This window comes from Sceloporus occidentalis, unplaced genomic scaffold, assembly GCF_023333645.1.
Source record: "Sceloporus occidentalis isolate IW3139 unplaced genomic scaffold, rSceOcc1.0.p SCAF_317, whole genome shotgun sequence".
NCBI classification, from domain to species: domain Eukaryota; kingdom Metazoa; phylum Chordata; class Lepidosauria; order Squamata; family Phrynosomatidae; genus Sceloporus; species Sceloporus occidentalis.
The window spans coordinates 16,742-37,179 of NW_028317297.1; the positions used below are offsets into that span (position 1 = coordinate 16,742).

At 41.3% G+C, this 20,438-nt stretch overlaps 1 protein-coding gene across 4 annotated transcripts; it reads right to left on the reverse strand.

Moving 5' to 3' along the window:
• Positions 1–378: 378 nt before the first annotated feature.
• Positions 379–19,811, reverse strand: LOC149274845 (acidic leucine-rich nuclear phosphoprotein 32 family member D-like). 4 transcript variants are annotated; one of them, XM_089505199.1, is made up of 7 exons: positions 19,758–19,811; positions 5,786–5,935; positions 5,357–5,479; positions 3,465–3,635; positions 2,958–3,086; positions 2,357–2,429; positions 379–449 (listed from the first exon to the last, which is right to left on the reverse strand). In XM_089505199.1, the coding sequence occupies exons 1-7, from the start codon at positions 19,809–19,811 to the stop codon at positions 379–381; spliced, it is 771 nt and encodes a 256-aa protein (XP_089361325.1). The 4 variants fall into 4 exon arrangements, with proteins under 4 accessions (XP_089361325.1, XP_089361323.1, XP_089361324.1 ...); XM_089505197.1 differs by having other exon boundaries at positions 379–452; positions 2,958–3,070; positions 3,440–3,635; XM_089505198.1 differs by having other exon boundaries at positions 379–443; positions 2,958–3,094; positions 3,440–3,635.
• Positions 19,812–20,438: the final 627 nt, after the last annotated feature.

Sequence of the window (20,438 nt, forward strand, 5' to 3'; positions counted from 1 at the left end):
AACCCTTGAGAACCCCACCAGAACAGCAAGAGCACTGTCCCGGTCTGTTTAGCTGAAAGCTTTGTATATACTTTATCCATATACATATATATATATATTTTTAAATTTTTTTTTTGCCTTTTTGAAACTTAAGTATAAATCATGTTGTAAGCTTCCAGAGGGGGTTATTGGCTGTAGGAATGTCACAGTAACAACTCTTTGGCTCTTTGGGTGTTCAGGGATGGGGGCCTGTTATGTTTTAATTGCTACGACGCTTGCAATCTGCGTGTCAACTTGCTTATCAGAAATCCATGGGTGGGTCAGTTCAATCAATACTGTATTATCCATTAAGGTCCTTTTTTTCTTTTTTCTTTTTTTTTTAATCTCCTTTTGTCCATCTTATTCATCCTCTTCATCACCATCATCATCTGTGTCTCTCTTTCTTTTCTCTCCCTTTCCAGTTTCTTCATCTTCTGTAGATGAGAAAGAAAAAAAAATTGGGAGGTTTTTCATATTACCCCACGTTAAATGTGCATGCTTTAAAATTTGGCACTAATACAACCTTGAATACCCTTCAGGTGAACACTAGGTGGCACTGTAAATACAATGTTACGCAAAACAAAGCAAAAATATATAAAGGCAAATAATTTACCTAAAGAAAACCTTAAGCCACTCTAAGGTGAATAAATCACTAGAACAATGTATAATAATGTATTAAAAAGACAACTAAGTATTGAAGCACACATACTATGTATGTATATGCAAAAAAACCCCTCCTAATTATTGGGTTTAGGCATTTCAGACGCAGCCAAAACAACGCAAAAAGGCAGCCATCGCCATAGACAAAAATTGGCAGTAGAAGAGCTCAGTGACTTTCAACGTGGCACTGTCATAGGATGCCACCTTTGCCAATTGCATGAGTGGGATCACCATGCGCGTTCCTGTCTGTATATGACATTTCACACAAGGACTACCGGTGACCAGTACAGTAGAGCATTAGGCACAAAAAGTATCAGCAGCAACAGAGGACAAGAGGGCAATTAGCAGCAAAGTTTGGGCAAAGTTCATCCCAGACCCCTGCCCCACCGAAAACAGGAGGGCATATCAGATTTAATATGGAAGTGGATCATTCTTGTTAACCCACTGCGCACCGAGCAGATTCACAAATCACAGGTAAGATTAATTTCCGTGTTATCCGATGTCGCTTGCTGGCATTTATTGTGCGCGGGGCTCATATTGGAGATTTATGATGAATGTAATCACACATCCAATAACATTACAAGAAATTAAAGAATATTTATACATGACATTAATTCAGGTGTCCTGATGGATATTTTCACAGCAAAGGAATATTTGTTTGTCTTATAAACAAATCACAAGTGTGCCCCTTATATCCGTTAATGGTTAAACTTTAAGTAAATGAAAATAAAAACCTGATTAGAGGGAAAAAAACGACTCCTAGACCCCAACTACATTTGTTTCCCACTATTCTGGTGGTCACACTGTCAGCAGAAAGAACATCTTCATGTTATGATTCTACTATGGAAACTTGTCATGCAAATGCCTGGTCCTTGTAAGATTTTATGGTAACCAAGACATGACATCTGCTATTCTTTAAAGATGCCCTGCTCGGGGTGCTCTTTGGAATCCATTGATTATTATACAACGGGGTATGGCCAGGTTTTCAGATAACATTTACGGCATTTTGCATGACACAGGCCTTCTCATCAGTGCCTGACCTCACAAATGCTCTTTTGGCTGAATGGGCCCAAATTACCATAGACACACTCCACAATCTTGTGGAAAGACTTCTTTAACTTTTTAGCTTTTATAGCTCGAATGGGAGGTCTATATATTTATATACCATTTTTTCTTAAACCCCAGGAGTCTGTCATTAGGAAGGTGTGCCCTGAAAATGACTAATAATAACGCACACACATATACACATATATATATACACACATATATATATATATATATATATATTTGTCTTCTGTAGCCCTGCATTTCTAAACTCCGTGTGATGAGCTGCAAATTGATCTTTTCCGTCATCCCTGGTGGATTGCTGCTATGCAGCACTTCTCTGCCTCTCCCCTACTCACAGAGAAGACGGACAGAAGTTAAGACTAATATTGAAATTCAATACTTACCAAAACACATCACTACTATGAACATGCAAACCCCTTAGTGTGAACCAAAACTCCCAGGTTCTTAGGATATATCCGTCTATATGGTGGATATAAGTCAACCACCAACGAATAACATTCGTACTGCAGTAAATGTACTAAAAGTGCACAGAGGAGGACTATATACTGTGAATACAATCTGTTCAAATCTGTATTATATATCATTTCTGTTGTATACTTTCTATAGCTACCTTCATCATCGTCCTCCTCTTCTTCATCTTCGTCTTCTTCATCTACTTCTCCATCATGACCAAAATCCTCTTCCTAAGAAAGAAAAATAACAGTTCATGCACCTATTGCCTGAAATACATTCAATGCCTGCTTCCAACATACTCTTCCTCTACTGCCACCTGTTACTAAAAGATCACAAACACTCCATGTCACAAAGTTTAGTGTGATACACGGATATTTTCAGCCACTTTGCGGGTTCACAATAGCAAATTTAAAGTGACAGGCCACCAACAAAACATTACTATCCTGTAATAAGTATAATCCCGAGGAGATGTATTCACCAACACTACAGATGCTATTGTTTAACACAAAAACAAATTTAAAAAAATATATATATAAATTGAGAGATTTCTAAAATTGTTAGATTTGATTTGCGTTGCAGAGCTTGTAGTCTCGAACCAATGGGTCAACATTTTATTCAAAGGTGAAGTATTCTTAAATAAAGCATATTTTAAAAATTGGATTTATTTGATGGGGAAATTTACTGAATTGAATCTTATCAGGTAGGGGTTCTTTTTCAAAATGTCCAAACAACAGCATTAAAATCTTAGTTCCACCAACCTCATCTCCACTGGCATCCTCTTCATCATCTTCTTCCCCAACCTCCTCCTCATCGTCATCTTCATCTTCTTCCTCATCTACGTCTTCTTCCTCTTCACCCTCCTCTTCTTCGTCTTCCTCGTCCTCCTCCTCCCCCTCTGTAAATAGAACAAAAAAAACAACAAACTAATCTGCAAAGGCTGTGTAATGCCACAAGGGAGGTACACCTGTATAGCTTGCATAAGTGAAAACCCACTAGTGGGCACGCATACAGCAAATAAGTAGCGTAAAGTGGTCGGATCTTGGGTGAGACTTAATACCAACAGGCGTAAAAAGGGGGATCATTATATTGAGGAATATTAGGGGTTAGTCAAACACTGAAGAGCTGATTGGTTCCATCCCTTTTTATGCATTGAGAACTTGCATTTACAAGATAGTAAAATTAAAAAAAACTACATGTGTGGGTACATATATACATACACATATTATAAACCATGAAGTACCTTCATCTTCCTCCTCTTCATCGACACCATCTCCATCAGCCTCTGCATCAGAGTCTGGGGCCTCCTTGTCTTCTTGGTCATATCCATCCAGGTAAGTGAGTTGCGGAAGGAGTTTAAACACACTTTCTCTGTAGTCGTTCAGGTTTGTTACTTCACAGTTAAACAGGTCGAGGCTCTTCAGATTCTCTAGCTTTTTCTGAAACAGAGGTTAACAATATGTGAATCCCAAGTTTAACAGAATCTACAAAGATATGCACAGAACACAAACAAAAAAAAACAACATACCTTCTGAACAAAAAGGGCAAGAGGGAGAATTGTAGGGACTGAATTGGGAAGAGATTAAGGGCGCACTTAACTGGGGGCAGCAACTATGTCTTTACATTTTTTAAGGACATGTATTTAGGCTAATATCAAATCAAGAGCACGCGGTGAATAGATAAAACCCTCAAGATCCTGAACGTTGCCGTTTTATTTTTATTTTTTTCATTATTTAAATAAAACCGTTGTAGACAATAAACAGTGAAGTGACAACATTCCCAGTAAGTATTACTTCAGAAAGGTAGAACATGAAGAACGTTCAGCAAAAACATCTTACAAAAAAGGTATATTCTGCCACATACGCCGATCAGTCATGACATTATGACCACCTAATAGCGTGTAGGTCCCCCTTGTGCCGCTAAAACAGCCCTGACCCATCGAGGCATGGACTCCACTAGACCTCTGAAGGTGTGCTGTGGTATCTGCACCAAGACGTTAGCAGCAGGTCCTTTGAGTCCTGTAAGTTGTGAGGTGGGGGCTCCAGGTAAGCGACACACAATCACCCGGCCATCTTTTTCAATCGCTCCATGGTCCAGTTCCTACGCGGATGTGCCCATTGTAGGCGCTTACGGCAGTGGGCAGGGGTCAGCGTGGGCCTCCTGACAGGACTGCGGCTATGCAGCCCCACATACGCATCAAACTGTGATGCACTGTGTGATCTGACACATTTCTATAAGAACCAGCATTAACTTTTTAAGCAATTTGAACTACATTACCTCGTCTGCTGGATTTGACCACACGGGTCACCCTTCAACCCCCAATGAGCCTTGGATGCCCATGACCCTGTCACCGGTTCACTGCTTTTCCTTTCCTTTCCTTGGACCACTTTTGATAGGTACTGACCACTGCATACCATGAACACCCCACAAGAGCTGCAGTTTTGGAGATGCTCTTACCCATCAGAATTTGGCCCTTGCCAAAGTACCTCAGATCCTTACGCTTGCCCATTCTTCCTGCTTCTAACACATCAACTTTGAGGATGAAGTGGTCACTTGCTGCCTAATATATCCCACACACTGACCGGTGCTTTGATAACAAGATTATCGGTTTCCCACATCCTAAACCTCTGCCACATATTAGATTGTGTAATTTAAATTATATAAAAAAAAAGGGGATTTGAGAATGAGATCCAAAAATATAACTCAACACCGCATCTCTTCACTGAGAATAACGAGTTCACAAGTCATTAAAACGAAACACGTATCGATTTCAGATTATATGCAAATCAGCAAACACACATCTTTTTGTGCCGTGTTGAGAAATACATAACGTGTTGGCAAGTACATGGCTTCCAACAGAACTACACAAATGCGCCCATCTATAAATAATTGATTCTAGTGCAAATTTTAAAAGTGGTATTATTGAACAGAAAAACCAAAAGGTTCCTTCTGATTGATTTATCCCATGTGAATACCATTTTTTTTTTTCTTTTTTCACACACCAAAACCATCTCTCCTGAACAGACTGTGTTACATACACAAGGGGGTGACCTCAGCTTGTTGAAGTGTGCAATTGTTAAGGTCTTGGTTCTTCCATGCATAGATTTCCAAGATATAGTCTTAATCTATTCATTAAATAAGAATGCCACAAAACACTAACCAGCGGTTCCAAAGTGCTAATGTCTTTTAATTTGTTTCCACTGAGATTTAGATGTGTCAGGTTGGGTAGTTTTTCTGCTAGAACATCCAGACCTCCAGAAATTCTGTTATCACTCAGCTCAAGCTGAAATAAAAAGAAAAAAAACACTAATAAACATCAATGACAACTACTGTTGTATTCATACATATGACACACCACAGCAGCTTCCATCAGTCGTACCCAAATGTTTCATGGCCCTTGTTTGTCGAAACCAAAACAGCATTTCAACAAGAATTTCTGGTGTTGCATACGGTTAAGGCTATACTGGGAGATTGAGCGTGTACATTCTCATTCCCCGACCATTTTCCCCAATTAGGTGTGTTCTGGATTTAATAAAGTGCTGTAACAAGCCTTAAAATGACTGTTTAACAAATCAGTTTTGTTCCTTACCTTTTTTAACTTTGGGAGCTTGGGAAGATTTGAAACAGACATCAATAACACATTTATTAGGCTTAGGAACTCTAGATTGATGAACTCAGCTGTTAGTCCCTCAATTTTGCCTTCATGTGCTCTGCAGTTGTCCAAAACCAACTCTCGTACCTGTTGAAGGCAAACATATAGAAGGAAAAAAATGATGGACCACTGAAATCATAAAAAAAGTACTGTTTTTACGCATTAAGTCTGTTTTGTTCCACATAACCACCAGATGGCAGCACTGAGTTGTCACAAGCCGCTCTTGTGCAGAGGACATCAGGTATGGCTCGGCATGAGCATGTGTTCAAATACCACGGCAAGTTAGAAGGATTCTGACGCCGCTAATAAAATGCAAAGGTGTCCAAATCCAAAGGTTTTAAACAGCCTTATAAAATAGTAACGTCAGGGCTAAGGTACCCAAAGGTCCAGAGAAAAAGTGTGCCTCACTAATCTAACTGCTAGTTTGGGACCCATTATCAATGAGCAGCAGCACACCATGGAGCTTTCTAAATGAACTCACACCCCAAACAGCACATCAAAACTAGCTATATTCACCACAGGGAGTTTTGTTTTCATCACACTCACTTCACTACTCAAGGGCCGGCACTGCAAGTTTCCATGTTGGCCCTGCATAATGTATAATTAATTGAATGGGTGAGGAGACCAAAAAAAATAAATCTCACTGATTTAACAGGACTATTAAAGATCTTCCAGCGATCTTCCAGCTCTTCATAGTGTGTGGTGAAGCGAGGGAGCTGAAGCCACAATTCTTCTGCAAGTTCTCCCTTTAGTGAACAGACCCAAAATATTCTATTCTGGAGACAAGCTAACAATTCCAATCAAATGCCCCCACGAAGTCTACTACTTCTCAAGAAGCTTCTGGATTCAAGCAACGCCAACCGCAGTAGGACAACAGTGCTTCAAAGCTTTTAATTATGGTAATTGAAAGTGGATATGTCACACGCTTCAAGTTCAAATACATGTGGAACATAAATATAAACATCAAAAAAGGCATTTGATGAAGAAAGAGCAAAGGATCACGTTTGGTCGATGACAGACTGCCAGAATCGCTCTGTAAGGTAGCCACCCAATGTCTTCCTGAGATTGGGATAACCACCATCTTGTTGTTTCCACGATCGTCAACAAAAAATTCGCCAGTGTGTATTTCCAGTATGCTTACAAGCAGGAGTAATGAAATGTGATGCGGCAGGTGCCCTGCCAACTCGTCAAAGCATCACCCAGAAATAAGTGTCAAAAATAAAAATAAAAAAAGGATTTTTTTTATTTAGAAATTGGGCAGGTGAAACCTTGTTGAGCACTCATGACCAATACCCAAATTGATGATGTGTGCCATATCTAGACTATGTCTCTTGGGTACTGTCAACTATGTGGGATTTGTATACAATCTACATGCATATATCACATTTATTAAAGGGGTAGGTCCAAAAAATAATCAGCCTTTTATTTGGCTTGGGATCAACTGGAAAAAGGGGGGGGGGACTTTTTTTCTCTCCAAGTCATGGCAATTGTACTTAAGTATGCTTCCTGCTTTCAGAGGAGGCTGTTGATTGGAGGAATTAAATTTTTGTGCTAATAACTTGATAATGCATGCACCATTCTGCATGCGGTAAAAAACACTTGAGTCCACGCAAAAAGGACTTGGTATGTATTTTACATGAAAAAAGGCCTAGAGCGTTCCTTTAACATTTGGGGAAACAAAGTATGAAATTGTACTAAATGAAGAAGGACATCCTAACCGCAAATCAAAGCTGGTTAAGGTTTTTTATATTTCGGTGTGCAGCCGTGTAAAAAGTCAACATTTAACTTAATTTCTGGAAAATCCTCCCTAGGTGTGAAGGAAAATTCCAGAAAATGGGGGGGGAGGGGTTGGTTGCCATACAAATGTGCTCTGTGGCCAGGGCCGGCCCTACAATGGAGCCGACTGGGGCAATTGCCCCAGGCGGCACTTCAGAAGGGGCGGCACTTTGCTGCCCCAAGCGGGTTTTTTTTGTTTTTTTTTTTGAAGCGGAGGAGAGAGAGAGGGGCACCGAGTGGTTTTCGCTTACCCGCCCGGCGCCCCTCTCTCTCTCCTCTGCGGCGAGTTTCCCTGTTCGGTCTCTGTGCCGGCTTGTGATGCAGAGCGCCGGAAGTGACGTGAATTTCCGGCGCTCAGCATTACAAGCCGGCACCGTGGCAGCACAGGGAGACTCGCCGCAGGACTGTTTAAGGGTAAGTACCGGTGGGGGGGGGGTAGATAATGCTGCCCCCCCCCGGCGTCGGCGGGGGGCGGCATTTTAAACTTCGCCCCAGGCGGCGTTAAGTCTTCGGCCGGCCCTGTCTGTGGCTTTGTCCCTAAAACAACCCCTCATCTCCACGGGCCTTTACTCCTAGTTCTCTCTATGCAGTATCCAGTCACCTTTTTCACTAAACAAAATCTATTCATACCATTACAGGACTACACTTCACCAGCATAGCATATGAAGCGAATATATATATATATATATTTTATAGCTTCTACTGAACAGACAGTTAACATGGTAACCTTAGGAAGAAAATGAAGCTGCTAATCTGTGGCAGGAAATTGCTCCCACTGAAATCAACGGGAGCATGTCCTGCGCATGCGAGTATCAGTCCAGGGATACACATCATGTTAAAATACAAAATGCAGAACCACACATTTGTGATATTTTAAGAAATCAAACACGATTCTGAACCCCAGAAACTCAGTCTCTATGGGTATAATAGAATTCTCACTTCAAGATTGCAAGCTCGTTACAGGGCCCTCCTAACCTTCTGTTTCCAGATTGGTACGTGATGCACCACTTCTGCTGTGTACCTTCCGTAAAGACAAGCAGAACATGATGTCACTATATAACTTAATAAATATTATTCATAATGCGACATTGACTATAATCATAGCTTTCATAATCTGCTCTAGCAATACCAAAATGGCAAAAAAATGTCTACCACCACACTTTTCTCATATGCCGCAAACTGCTCTGGATTACGTAGAAACGTAACATATCACTATTTGGATCAAAGCAGAGCTGCATTCATTGGAATCACACTATTTCTTTTTCACGTATCGAGAGGTTACTTATTATACCTTGTAGGTATGACAGGTGGAGCTTGGAGATGACAGAACATTCAGTCCAGAGTAGACCAAACTCTACATCTATGTTTCAAAACATCCAAACAACTGGACAGCAATGGCTGCCAACAGGGCCTTCCTGCCATCATAACACCACATCGTAATCAATTGTCTAAGCGATTCTCCAGCTAGCATTTAGAAGTGTGAGGGAAACGCTACTCATTTGCAGGTCCAACTATTTTTGGAGGCATAGAGTAGGTTTTTTTTTTTTTCTGTTGGAGACATTTCCACACTGCTCTACCACCAGATTAAAATACCAAGTAATGTATTATTTTTCAATGACTCACAAAACCACAACTGTTGAGTTATGTGAGAATTAGCAGTCAACATTCCATAAGAAGACGGTTACCTGAACTCTGCACATAAGCCATGGAAACTGTGGAAATCAGAACCACTATCGACAATGTGTGCTGAAAACACAGCCTAATCAACATTAAGAATTTTTTTAACCTATGAATTTCCTTCTGCGTGTCGAAAAAACCCTAAATACTCTATATTGTGGATTTATATAGCACCGTCATATGCCACTGCTCTTGTATGATGGACACACAGGACATAAAGTAACGCATCACATAATGTGGACTTAACAGAAACTAAACAACGAGACCAGGAACATTCATTCGGTGTTAAATGCTGTATATGTTTATGTAGAAGGCACCAAAAGATGGCAGAGCACTAGGTTTTATACTAGCGGAAGAATGATTTAAATGCTTCTGTGTAGGTCTTGTTAAGCTTTCAGAACTAAAGCTGATAACCTAACATCTGAATCTGGGTTAGAGAGCAAATCCACTGAAGATTCTAACATATTCAGACTCACCGCCTAAAAGCTAGTGTTACACGTCAATATTTCTCTGAAACCCATTTTATAGGCCATTCAATTCCTTATTTCAAATAGCTACAAAGGTTTAACCGACTCATACACTAAAAACCCCACGTTTAGAAAACTTTGAAAGAAAGCGATATCATTCGCAAGGGAGCTTTATATTATACCCAAGGTCGTGCATTATGTCATTGCATTAGCAGATCTGCCAACACAACTTTAGGCCCTTCTGGTTCTCCCTCTGTTTTTTTTTCTGGTTAAATTGCAGCTTTTTTAAGGAGAAAACGTCAAGCAAATATTGATTAGATCCCGGTAGTTTTGCCACCATATGCCACAGATTTTTGTGTGCTCCTCCCATGACCCCGTACGGTCTTCCAGGTGCATACAGTAACTCATTCCTGGGTTCCAAAATGAGAAAAGTTAACAGCAGCCTTCACATTATCCCAGATATTGAAACATTTTTTAATAAGAGCAAACAAAAGAGGATAAGTGGCATGACCCGACCTCACTGGAAGATACAGTGCCCAGGGACAGTGAGCAGGTAGCGCCAAGTAGGAAACAGGTCTTAGAGAAACTACTTGTAAACTGTTAATCCTTTCACACTCTAGGGGGTTGTATAATAAAAACAGGGAATACATCCGACATTCAGTTTTTCCTAGTATTAACTAATCATTTGCATATAAACAGTGACGCATTTATCTTGAGCGATGCACTCGGCCTGCCCTATGGCAGCCCCCAGCCAACACCTCTACATCAGTCGTCCTCACTGTGGAAAGCCCCACGGTGTAAACGGGCCTTCTGGGGAGATTAAAGATCTGCCTTGTAAGGGGCCCGTTGAGCGGCAGGACACCGGGGGGCTGTTTTTGTCAGCATAGGCTACAATACATTGTTGCAAACAAGTGCTCTACAAAAAAACGTTTCAACCGGTTGCATCTTTGAGGACAAAACAGTTATTTTAAATCCTATCAACAATTATTTTAACCACCGGTTGGTTACAATGATACATTTTCTTCAAACTAATCAGAATGGTTTACGTAACCTCCACTGTGCCATCACGGCCTTGTGGCAAAAGGAATACCATTTCTGAATTACAGCAGTGCGGGAGACGTAGTGCTCACATCCAATGTGCCCACTACTTCTGCACAGGACTCCTTCAGCAGAAATAGCACAAGGAAGAGAAAAAAAAAGTGCAAGAACTACTAGGTTTTATCCAAAAATGACACTTTGTAGCCACCTGGTTTAAAAAGAAGCAATATCACTTGTGTATCAGACATTTTACAGCCCGATGTGTACCTCGTATGCAATAGTAATATAATGGAATTAGGGCTGCAACTAACGATTATTTTCATAATCAATTAGTTGGCCGATTATTTTTTCGATTAATCGGATAAAAAAAATAAATGTAAATTTTTCATTTATTTAAAATAATGTAATAAACAAATGATGTTAAATACAAACAGCAGAATAAAAAAAAAGAAACTTTGATAAAATGCATTTCTTGTCTTTATTTCGCAACCAGCCCCCCAATTTATGCACATTTGAGCACAGGCTTGCCACGCTGCCTCCCACATGTCACTCCACGCTGCCTCCCAAACATGCCACGCTGCCTCCCACATATACCACTCCGCGCTGCTTCCCACATATGCCACTCCACGCTGCCTCCCACATATGCCACTCCACGCTGCCTCCCACATATGCCACTCCACGCTGCCCCCCACATATGCCACTCCACGCTGCCCCCCACATATGCCACTCCACACCCGCATATGCCACTGTGCCTAATACACCCTATACCCCCTGATACACCACTCCATCCTCCCCAGACATGCCACACTGCCCTCTCCACATATGCCTTATATATACTGTATATGCCTTTTACCCCCAGATATGCCTTATACCCCCCCCATATCTCATAGTCCCCTCATAGAGTCACAGACCCATTCGCATCACACTGACACCATACTTTTATAAATAAGTACTGGGTTAATCTTCACTGCCCCCAGGATTTAGATTCCCCTTAGTTTGCCCCCCTTTATCTCTAACTGCACCTTAAGTTAACTTTATTAAATTAATTAAATTAACCCTCAGTCCTCATTAAATTAACCCTAAACACCCCATTAACCATAACTGCCCCTAAATTAACCCTAAAGACCCCATCAACCACAGCATTCCCTAAATTAACCCTAAAGACCCCATCAACCACAACAGCCCCTAAATTAACCCTAAACATACCATTAACCAAAACTGCCTCAAATTAACCCCAAACACCCCATTAACCACAGCTGCTCCTAAATTAACCCTAAACACCCCATTAACCATAACTGCCCCTAAATTAACCCTAAACACCCCATTAACCATAACTGCCCCTAAATTAACCCTAAACACCCCATTAACCATAACTGCCCCTAAATTAACTCCCACCTCCCCTAACTTTCAGTAGCCCAAATATTAATTTTATACTTAGTTAGATGAGTGTCACAGCCATGTGGTTCTGTAGAAGGAAGGGGCGGGGCCAGTTGTCACAGTGATTACAGGGAGGGACTGGTAAGTAGCTGTGAGTCACTGAAACGGATTATATAATGAGGGGTATTTTTCCGAGCGTTTGCTCTGAAAAAACACTCATTTTATAATCGATAAAAATCGATTCAACTAATAGATAATGAAATTCGTTGGCAACGATTTTCATTATCGATTATATCGATTAGTTGTTGCAGCCCTAAATGGAATTATTATATCGGGTCATTGCTGGTAATTAATCCTATATTGCATGTATTGGTTTGAGCCAGACAGCATAACCCTCACAGTTTTCTAAATTATTCATTTGCATTTCTTCATATAAAAATAATTTTATAGTAGTCTAGTATTTGGTCAGGAGTAGAATAGCAATGTTAGAGGGACACTTCAGCCATCAAATGCACTTTAACGGATAGGATAGATGTGCGGTCCCTTTAAATGTTTGTGTTTTCAGTTTTGCAATATTCCCCCAAAATGCATTTGCCCCTTTCCACACCCAGCTAAATGCTCTACAGGAGGCATGTTTGGCCATGCTGTGATATACCCGCCTCCACTTACGGTGAGGCCGGGGGCAATTTCAATGGGAGCACTTTGCTGCTACTCAGGCCCAGACTGGCCATCGGGCAGGGCCGGGTTAACTTAGGGGCTGATGGAGCTGCAGCTCCAGGCCCCTACCTTAAAATAGGCCCAGCCAGGACCAGACTGACTGGGCCTATGCGGCCGCATTAACGCAGGGCATAAGGGGCACCTGCCCCTTAAGCCCGCCGCAACTGCGACCGGGTCCGCCACTCTAAGGGGCCGGGAAGCCCACACCAGGGCCAGCCTTACGGGTGTGCGGCCGCACAGGGTTTAAATTAAAACATCGGGGGTTTTTTTTTTTTGGTTAACTTTATTTAACATCCTCCATGTTAAATAAAGTTAAAAAAACCCCCGATGTTTTAATTTAAGCCCTGTGCGGCCGCAGAACCCCCAAGTCCGGCCCTGGTGGGGGCTTCCCGGCCCCTTAGAGTGGCGGACCCGGTCGCAGTTGCGGCGGGTTTAAGGGGCCCTACGTTAACGCGGCCGCATAGGCCCAGTCAGTCCGTTCCTGACTGGGCCTATTTTAAGCTAGGGGCCTGGAGCTGCAGCTCCATCAGCCTCTAAGTCAATCCGGCCCTGCCGCGGGCCCGGTCGCAGTTGCTGCTTGCTCCGGCAACAAGGTAAGTAGGGTGAGGGAGCGGGATGCAGTGAGAAGGGGCAGGAGGGGGGTTAGATAGTGAGAAATGGGGAGAGGGGGATAGATCGTGAGAGGGGGTACATATTGAGAAGTGGGGAAGGGGGTACATAGTGCAAAGGGGGAACATAGTGAGAAGGGGCAGATAAGATGGGGGAGAGGGGTTAGTGTGAATGCATACGAGAATGAATGAATTCATGTGTGGATGAATTGCTTGAATGATTTGTGAGACTGCATTAATGAATGTGTTAATGATTTGTGTGAATGAGTGAGTAAATGCAAAGATGGTACATAAAGGGTAGGCTTTAACAATAAATAAATAAATAATAATGGGCTGCTCAGGCTTAAATGCCCGGGCCTATTTTTTGTCCCAGTCCAGGCCTGCTGCTACTGATTGGCTGCCAACCAGGGGCAATAATTGTCAGACCAGCCGATGAAAGAAAACTGCCTGTTCTGTGTCAGGTATTTTTATGGAAAATGCATATTTAGGCACTCACAGAGTACATTAGCATGCATTGCTCTTTACACGGTGGTGTCAGTGACATTAGACTGTCCCTTCAATGAAGGTAATACGTCTTTGTTTTAACTCAATACTGTACATCAAACATTCAGTATTATTTTTTGTATTACAAACATAGTCAAAAAATACATAAAAACTGATAAGGAAACGAGTTCTTATTTCTCTCTTCTATGAGTTTTTGAGCACTAAGTACATCCAACAGTTCAGTCCACAGGAAAGAGTCCAGTGAATCTGAAGTGATTTTTATTTAGTTCCCAACTTATGCTCAAGGAAGGAAAAAAAAAAATACTGCTATAGATTATTTGCTTTTCAAAATAAATAAATATCAACTCGTATTTTAAACCCCTTAAAGACCACAGCTTTTTACACTACAGGAACAGAGCAGTTTTCATGCTTTTGCCATGTCGCCCCTCTCTCAGGGCTATCTACAGAAATTGAAGTACGTGATTGTAACTTATTTTAAAGGTTTTTATTATTATTATTTTTTTTTTTAACTCTAACCTTAACAAATTGCCTACACCAAGAAAGCGTATGATATTAACCCCTTAGGGTCAAGCAAAAAATAATTTAAAACATTCCTATAAAATTTGGACTTGGCACACAAGGAAGCACGGTTTTATCACTGTTCTCTAGCCCTATCCAGCTCACGATCCGAGTGAAGAGGTAGAGGACAGAGACAAAGGCAGGGTTTACCAGCATTGCCTCTTTCATCCGACTGTATCAGTGCATGTGATTGGCTGTAGACTTTTAGACGAATATGTAACGGGTAGGTCACAGGTCCTGTAGGACTTTTTTTTTTTTTTTTTACACACCCGGTATATCATCGGTCGCAAAGGAGTTAAATGTTACAAAAGCTACCCAGTCTTCTGCTTGCCACCAGTGATTTGGTCACACAGTAACTCATTGCTCCTGCAGCCACTGACTGTTATGACCTACGCCAACAGAGGAGATCTTAAGCAAATCTCAGAAGATTCACCTAAGTTTCTAGAAATTCCTGCAAATGAATCGTGAATTAACAACAGCTTTGGCTTCTACCACTGAATGCCTCTTTATAAGGAAGAATAATTAGCCATTCAGGAAACAGAAGTCAATTACATCTTTAGAAATATCTTCTCGGCATAAAGTAAGCAAATATCTTAACCTATTAAAAAGTTTTATTTAAAAAAAAAAAAAAAGTTTTCAGACAAGTAGAGCATAATAAAAAAATAAGGAGATGTGTATTATTTAAACTAACTCAGTGGGCCAGGATTTACTTTGTAAACCATGAGTTTGCAGGCAACTTGAAACATTCTTACTCGTCAACTCTGTTATGCAGTAAGCTAGACCAACTCAATAATTGTAGCGAGAAAAACTAGCGGGAGCTGGCCCAACACATAATGAAGTCAACGAGTTGAAATAAAACAGCTCGCTTGCAGACTGTTTTGAAAATATATATATTTTTTTACTACATATAAAATTGATCATTGATCTTATGTTTTTTTGAAAAGAATGAAAATTTCCTGTTCCTCCTGTTAAATGAGGTTTCATAAAATCTAGCAATTCAATTTATATTTAATATATTTCCATCTGACTGATGAAGTGCCGATAGCTATCTTAGGTTAGATTTAGATGACTCACTAAGTATCTTCAGCTCTATTTGAGGTTTTTGACCTTCTATGTTTCCTAGTGAACGCAAAAAAGAGAAAATGGTCAGCTAGTGGTTGTTCTTGGCTCATTTTGAATAAACCATTAAGTTACCAAAGTCAAAACATGGAGGCTTTTCATCCATTGGTTGTAGGAGTTTGCGATTTATATTCATTTCCACATAATAAATAAAAATGAATAGCCTTGCCAAAGTAAATTTTTTATTGGTTAGAACAAACACAGCGGAGTGATTTATAATAGAGTTGCAAGTTCTAATTTCTGTCAAAGTAGCACTTGCAGCAAGTTCTAACACTAAAATCCCATCATGCAACCACCTGCTTAACCTGATGGACTTTTAAGCTAGCCTAGCTTTGCTTCAACAAGTGAGACTTTTGAAGCAACATATACTTGATATATTTGAATCTGGCATTTGTTCCTACAGGTACCATCGCAGGCAACCCTCCCAGGCCTGATCATTTGTGGTTAAACTGCTTTGTAAAGCAAGCAACAAATAACCTCAATAAAACTAATCTTAAAAATACTATGTATGTTTCTGTATTCCAATGGTAGAAATCAAACTGGAGATTATTATATTATTGATTTATATAGTGGCATCATATTCCGCAGAGCTTTACAATGTGTAAACAGGACACAGGCCTAATCACTTGGGTCATTCATGAAACAACCAATATGTCATGAGCTGAACTTGGTAGAATACATGAGCACTTGAAATTAAAATTGACACTGACCAGATAAACCTTGGAGACGTGTCCTCCAAAAGTATTGTGGCAAGTTGAGCCATGACAGTTGGACTGGGACCCAAAAAATCTGGAGGTGCAGGTCCTTCAAATTATTTTTGTGCTCCTCACATTGTACAAAGAAAAACAAGTACCCAGTGTTACCGATTGCCACCAGAGAATATATTGGTCTACAACTGGCCCATCAACAAAAATGGATAGAGCTGTATTAGCCCAAAAGAATATGGAAGGAGGGGTCTCTGCAGACACTTAAGTTTCTTATCTCTAGACTTTTTTCTTTGGGCCCAACAAACCACCAAGTTCAGTCAAAAATACCATGAAGTTACGATGTTGTGGTGCACTCATAATATGAGGCCAGTGTTTCTATTACAGTTAGGACACACAATAGGTCTTTTGCGCCATGCAACCTTGATACCACCTACATAAAGCTGGGCAAGTGAGAAAGTTATTGACACGTTTGCTTTTGGACACCATGTACACATGACTAGCTCCTCCAGCGTATCTGTAAAAAAGGAAACTATGCACATTTTAAACAGCGCTTGTCATTTCAAACCAAGTGTGAGGGTGGGGAAATATAATCCATTATTTATACTACAAATAACACTAGGCTTTCTTATCAAGCACCAGCTTTCCACGTGGATCTGGTTATCAACTCACTGAGAGGTCCTGTTCGAAAACGTATATTAAATTGAAAACAGTGCCATTAAGAGGCTGAAGGGACATAGTTCACAAAGGTAATTACACAATATAAACAAAACCCATGCAACGGGGTTGAGGTATTATTTTCTTGTTTATTTTTTATATATGTAAACAAAGAAAATTATATATCAAAAATGAAAGGTCTGGGAGATAAAAAAAAACAACAAAAAACCTCTCAATTGAAAGAATATCAAATGCCTCAAAAAAACCGAAAAAAAAGCAGTGTTATAGATTAGAAATATAAGTAAAAGAAATGTTATGAAACAGTTATATTAGGTTTTAATGGCTGTACAGTAGGTGTGTAAAATATTTGAAGGTTCTGAGGAGATTTTGTGTAGCCATCAGACAAAGAGACAGATACACAGAGAGGAGGGGGATGGGGGTTGATGGGAGGAGGAGAAGGCAGCCGCAAAGCCGAGGAAGACAGGGATGCGAACAGCCTGCTGAACAAATACCCCCAGCGCCATGCCGGGCACACACCGAACTGGGGCAAAATGGAGGGTGGGAGGCGGGCACTGCAGCTGTCACAAGAGGAGGAGAGCACGGAGAGCCCAGGCACGTCCAACATGGAGAGTTGAGAGGAACACAAGGACGACAACATGGCGATGTCTCCTCCTCTGACATTGCACATCGATTGGGTGGGGGAAAATAACGCTGGACATGGCCTTCGCGTTAACGCACATTGACAATAGCGTGTCTGGGTGATGTTTACCAAGCGCGTAATAACCATTTCTGCGTTTACAGACCACGGTGTGTATGTCAGGCGGGGAGGAGGCTGTCCCCCTCCCCGCTCAGCGCTTTCCCGCCCGACCAACAAGGGAGGAAGAGGAGGAGGAAGAAGATGTCGCCCACAAGCCGTTTACTCTACAGATAATATGGACTGTACTTCGTAGCAGAGAAATGCTAGTTACGTAACATCGACTGTGTTTATCGTTAGTACGTCACAGCGCGATGCCGCGGACAATGAAGCTCCCGCCAGCGTATAGGACTCGTATTAAAACGCGAGTTTCTCTCTTTAACTGGTACGAGCTATGCCCGTGAAATAACAGCATGCCGGACACGCAGCGCGTTTATACAGTGTATGTGCGAGCGAACACAGTAACGGGGCCACGCTGTGTGGTATGGACGCTATGGCGCACAATGGGAGCGCCCTGTGTGCACTGCACCCTGAGGTGACACATAGCTGGGGGAGGGGGCTGCTTATTGGGGTCAGTCTTGTACACATAGCCTTCCATTACACAGACAGGGCTTGCGTACATAACACCCCACTCTGTGCAACGCACTGCTCTCTTGGCTACACACGTTGCAACTGTTTCCATGTACACAAATGTACATGACGTGTGGCTCCATTATGTGGGCAAATTACACACATTTAGCTGCATTTTATTAATGTATTTTTTTTTTCCACACTAACTTTGGTGTTGACTTTCTGCCTGTCCATAAGCTAATGAACCTCCACGTCCTGATGCAACTATGTATACTGTAGTTAAATAAATAAAATTAAAAAAAGACACATCTGCATGTTTCGGGTGTCTTCTAAAGCACTAGACGGGCACAAAATGTAAACGTACAATGTGCTAGTCTGACACACATTGGGAATTCAGCCCCGATCTGCCAAACTGCCGCTAACAAGCACAAGGGAAAGGTTAAATACAAAATGATAAAGCGTTCAGCGCGCCTGCCCCTTAGACAAATCAACATGACAAATCACCTTAAAAACCACACCATGGAATAAAAAAGCGGCTACCATTCCCAGACTATCCGATCTCTCCCCAACTAGGACAAACAGGAGAAAAGATGTGCATTTTAACAGCCCAAACACTCTGCATGGTGCCTGAGACTGCAAGGGTGGAAACAAGAGCAAAACTAAGCACAAAGCTTTGCTACAAATGCACGATCATTCAAAGAAAAGAAAAGTATCATCATATATCAGAAACATGGCTACCATCCTGCATGCTAAAAAAAACCCAAAAACCATATAAAATAACTTCAAACTCTGAAAACCATGCTGGTAAATTAAATTTTCCACAACGCCATCCATCCCCACCTCCTCTTTTCATACAGGCAACAAACTCACACTTTGAATGATTTGCCCTCCTCGTATAGATCTCTCTCCCCCCCCCCCCCTTTTACAAAAAAATAAATAAAACAGGCTGCGAGTCAAGTTTTCAACATTTCATTCTGGAGTCCAGCAAGTGTTATAGAAAGGCAGGCACAGTGGGGCCATACACCGCTTTATCATGATATCACATTCTAAAAGAATTCTCCGAATTATTCAAGCAAAAATCTGGGGGACACGTAAAGTCATGGCTCGGAAATAGTGTGTGTGCGTGCATTATATATATATATGTATGTATGTATATGTGCTCCAACAGTCACTATTCTTTTAAACTACATAGGTAATAACACTAACTGGACTGAAAGGGTGGGCGAGCAGAAAAGAAAAACACCCATGTGGTTACATGGTACTTAAAACCAGAAGTGAAGTGAAAGCCATCACCCGAGCCCTTTGCCCGGTTAGTTTAGCTGGAAGGCAATAAACAGCATGATCATGGAAAGCATGCACTTCCCAGGGATATGCGACGGGAGCCCACGAATATCATTAAATACACATATAGAAATATACATAGAAATGGAAGTGCGAGCTTACATCAGACGGCGTCCTGTTCCTCAGCTCCAGGTGAATTCTTTTTTTCATGTCCATCTTCTTGGTGTTTCTTTTTTTTTTTTTTGTCGTGCTTTCTCCCCACGGTCTCTCCGTGTACCGGTCTATGTAAGATTTCTTCCCCCCCCTCCTGGATTGCTTTTTAATTCCCCCCCTCCACTCTCTAGGTTATCTAGCAGAGAAATAAAAGTTTGCAAGGGAGGGGGTTGGAGCTTACACAGTGCTCTGCTTGCAAAAAGAGCAGCCCGAGGTGTCCTTAACGGAGGGAGACAATCTGAGCGCTCTCTCTGTATAAGAAACGTGTGGTAGCTGCTCAGACCTAACGCCAAGTTACTCGCAAGAGCGAGGAGGAGAAACCATGGAGGGGAAAAAAAAAAAGCCACTGAAATATTAAAAAAAAAAAAAAAATTCTCATTGACACTGCCTCTGGTGGCCGCAGGGCGTCACTGCAACTAAAACAAGCAAACGCTGCAGCAAAAGAAGCAGAAAGCAATACCGGGCAGGGAAAAAAAACTTGCATAAGAAAGCAAGGGGAGTAAGGATTATTTTATACAGCAGCTAATATGAACTTTCGGTTGCTTCCCGTCGTATCTCGTAGTCTGGTTTAGGTTTTATAAATAAACACCAGGAAAACTGGATAGAAATATGGAAACTGAAATGAGCGCA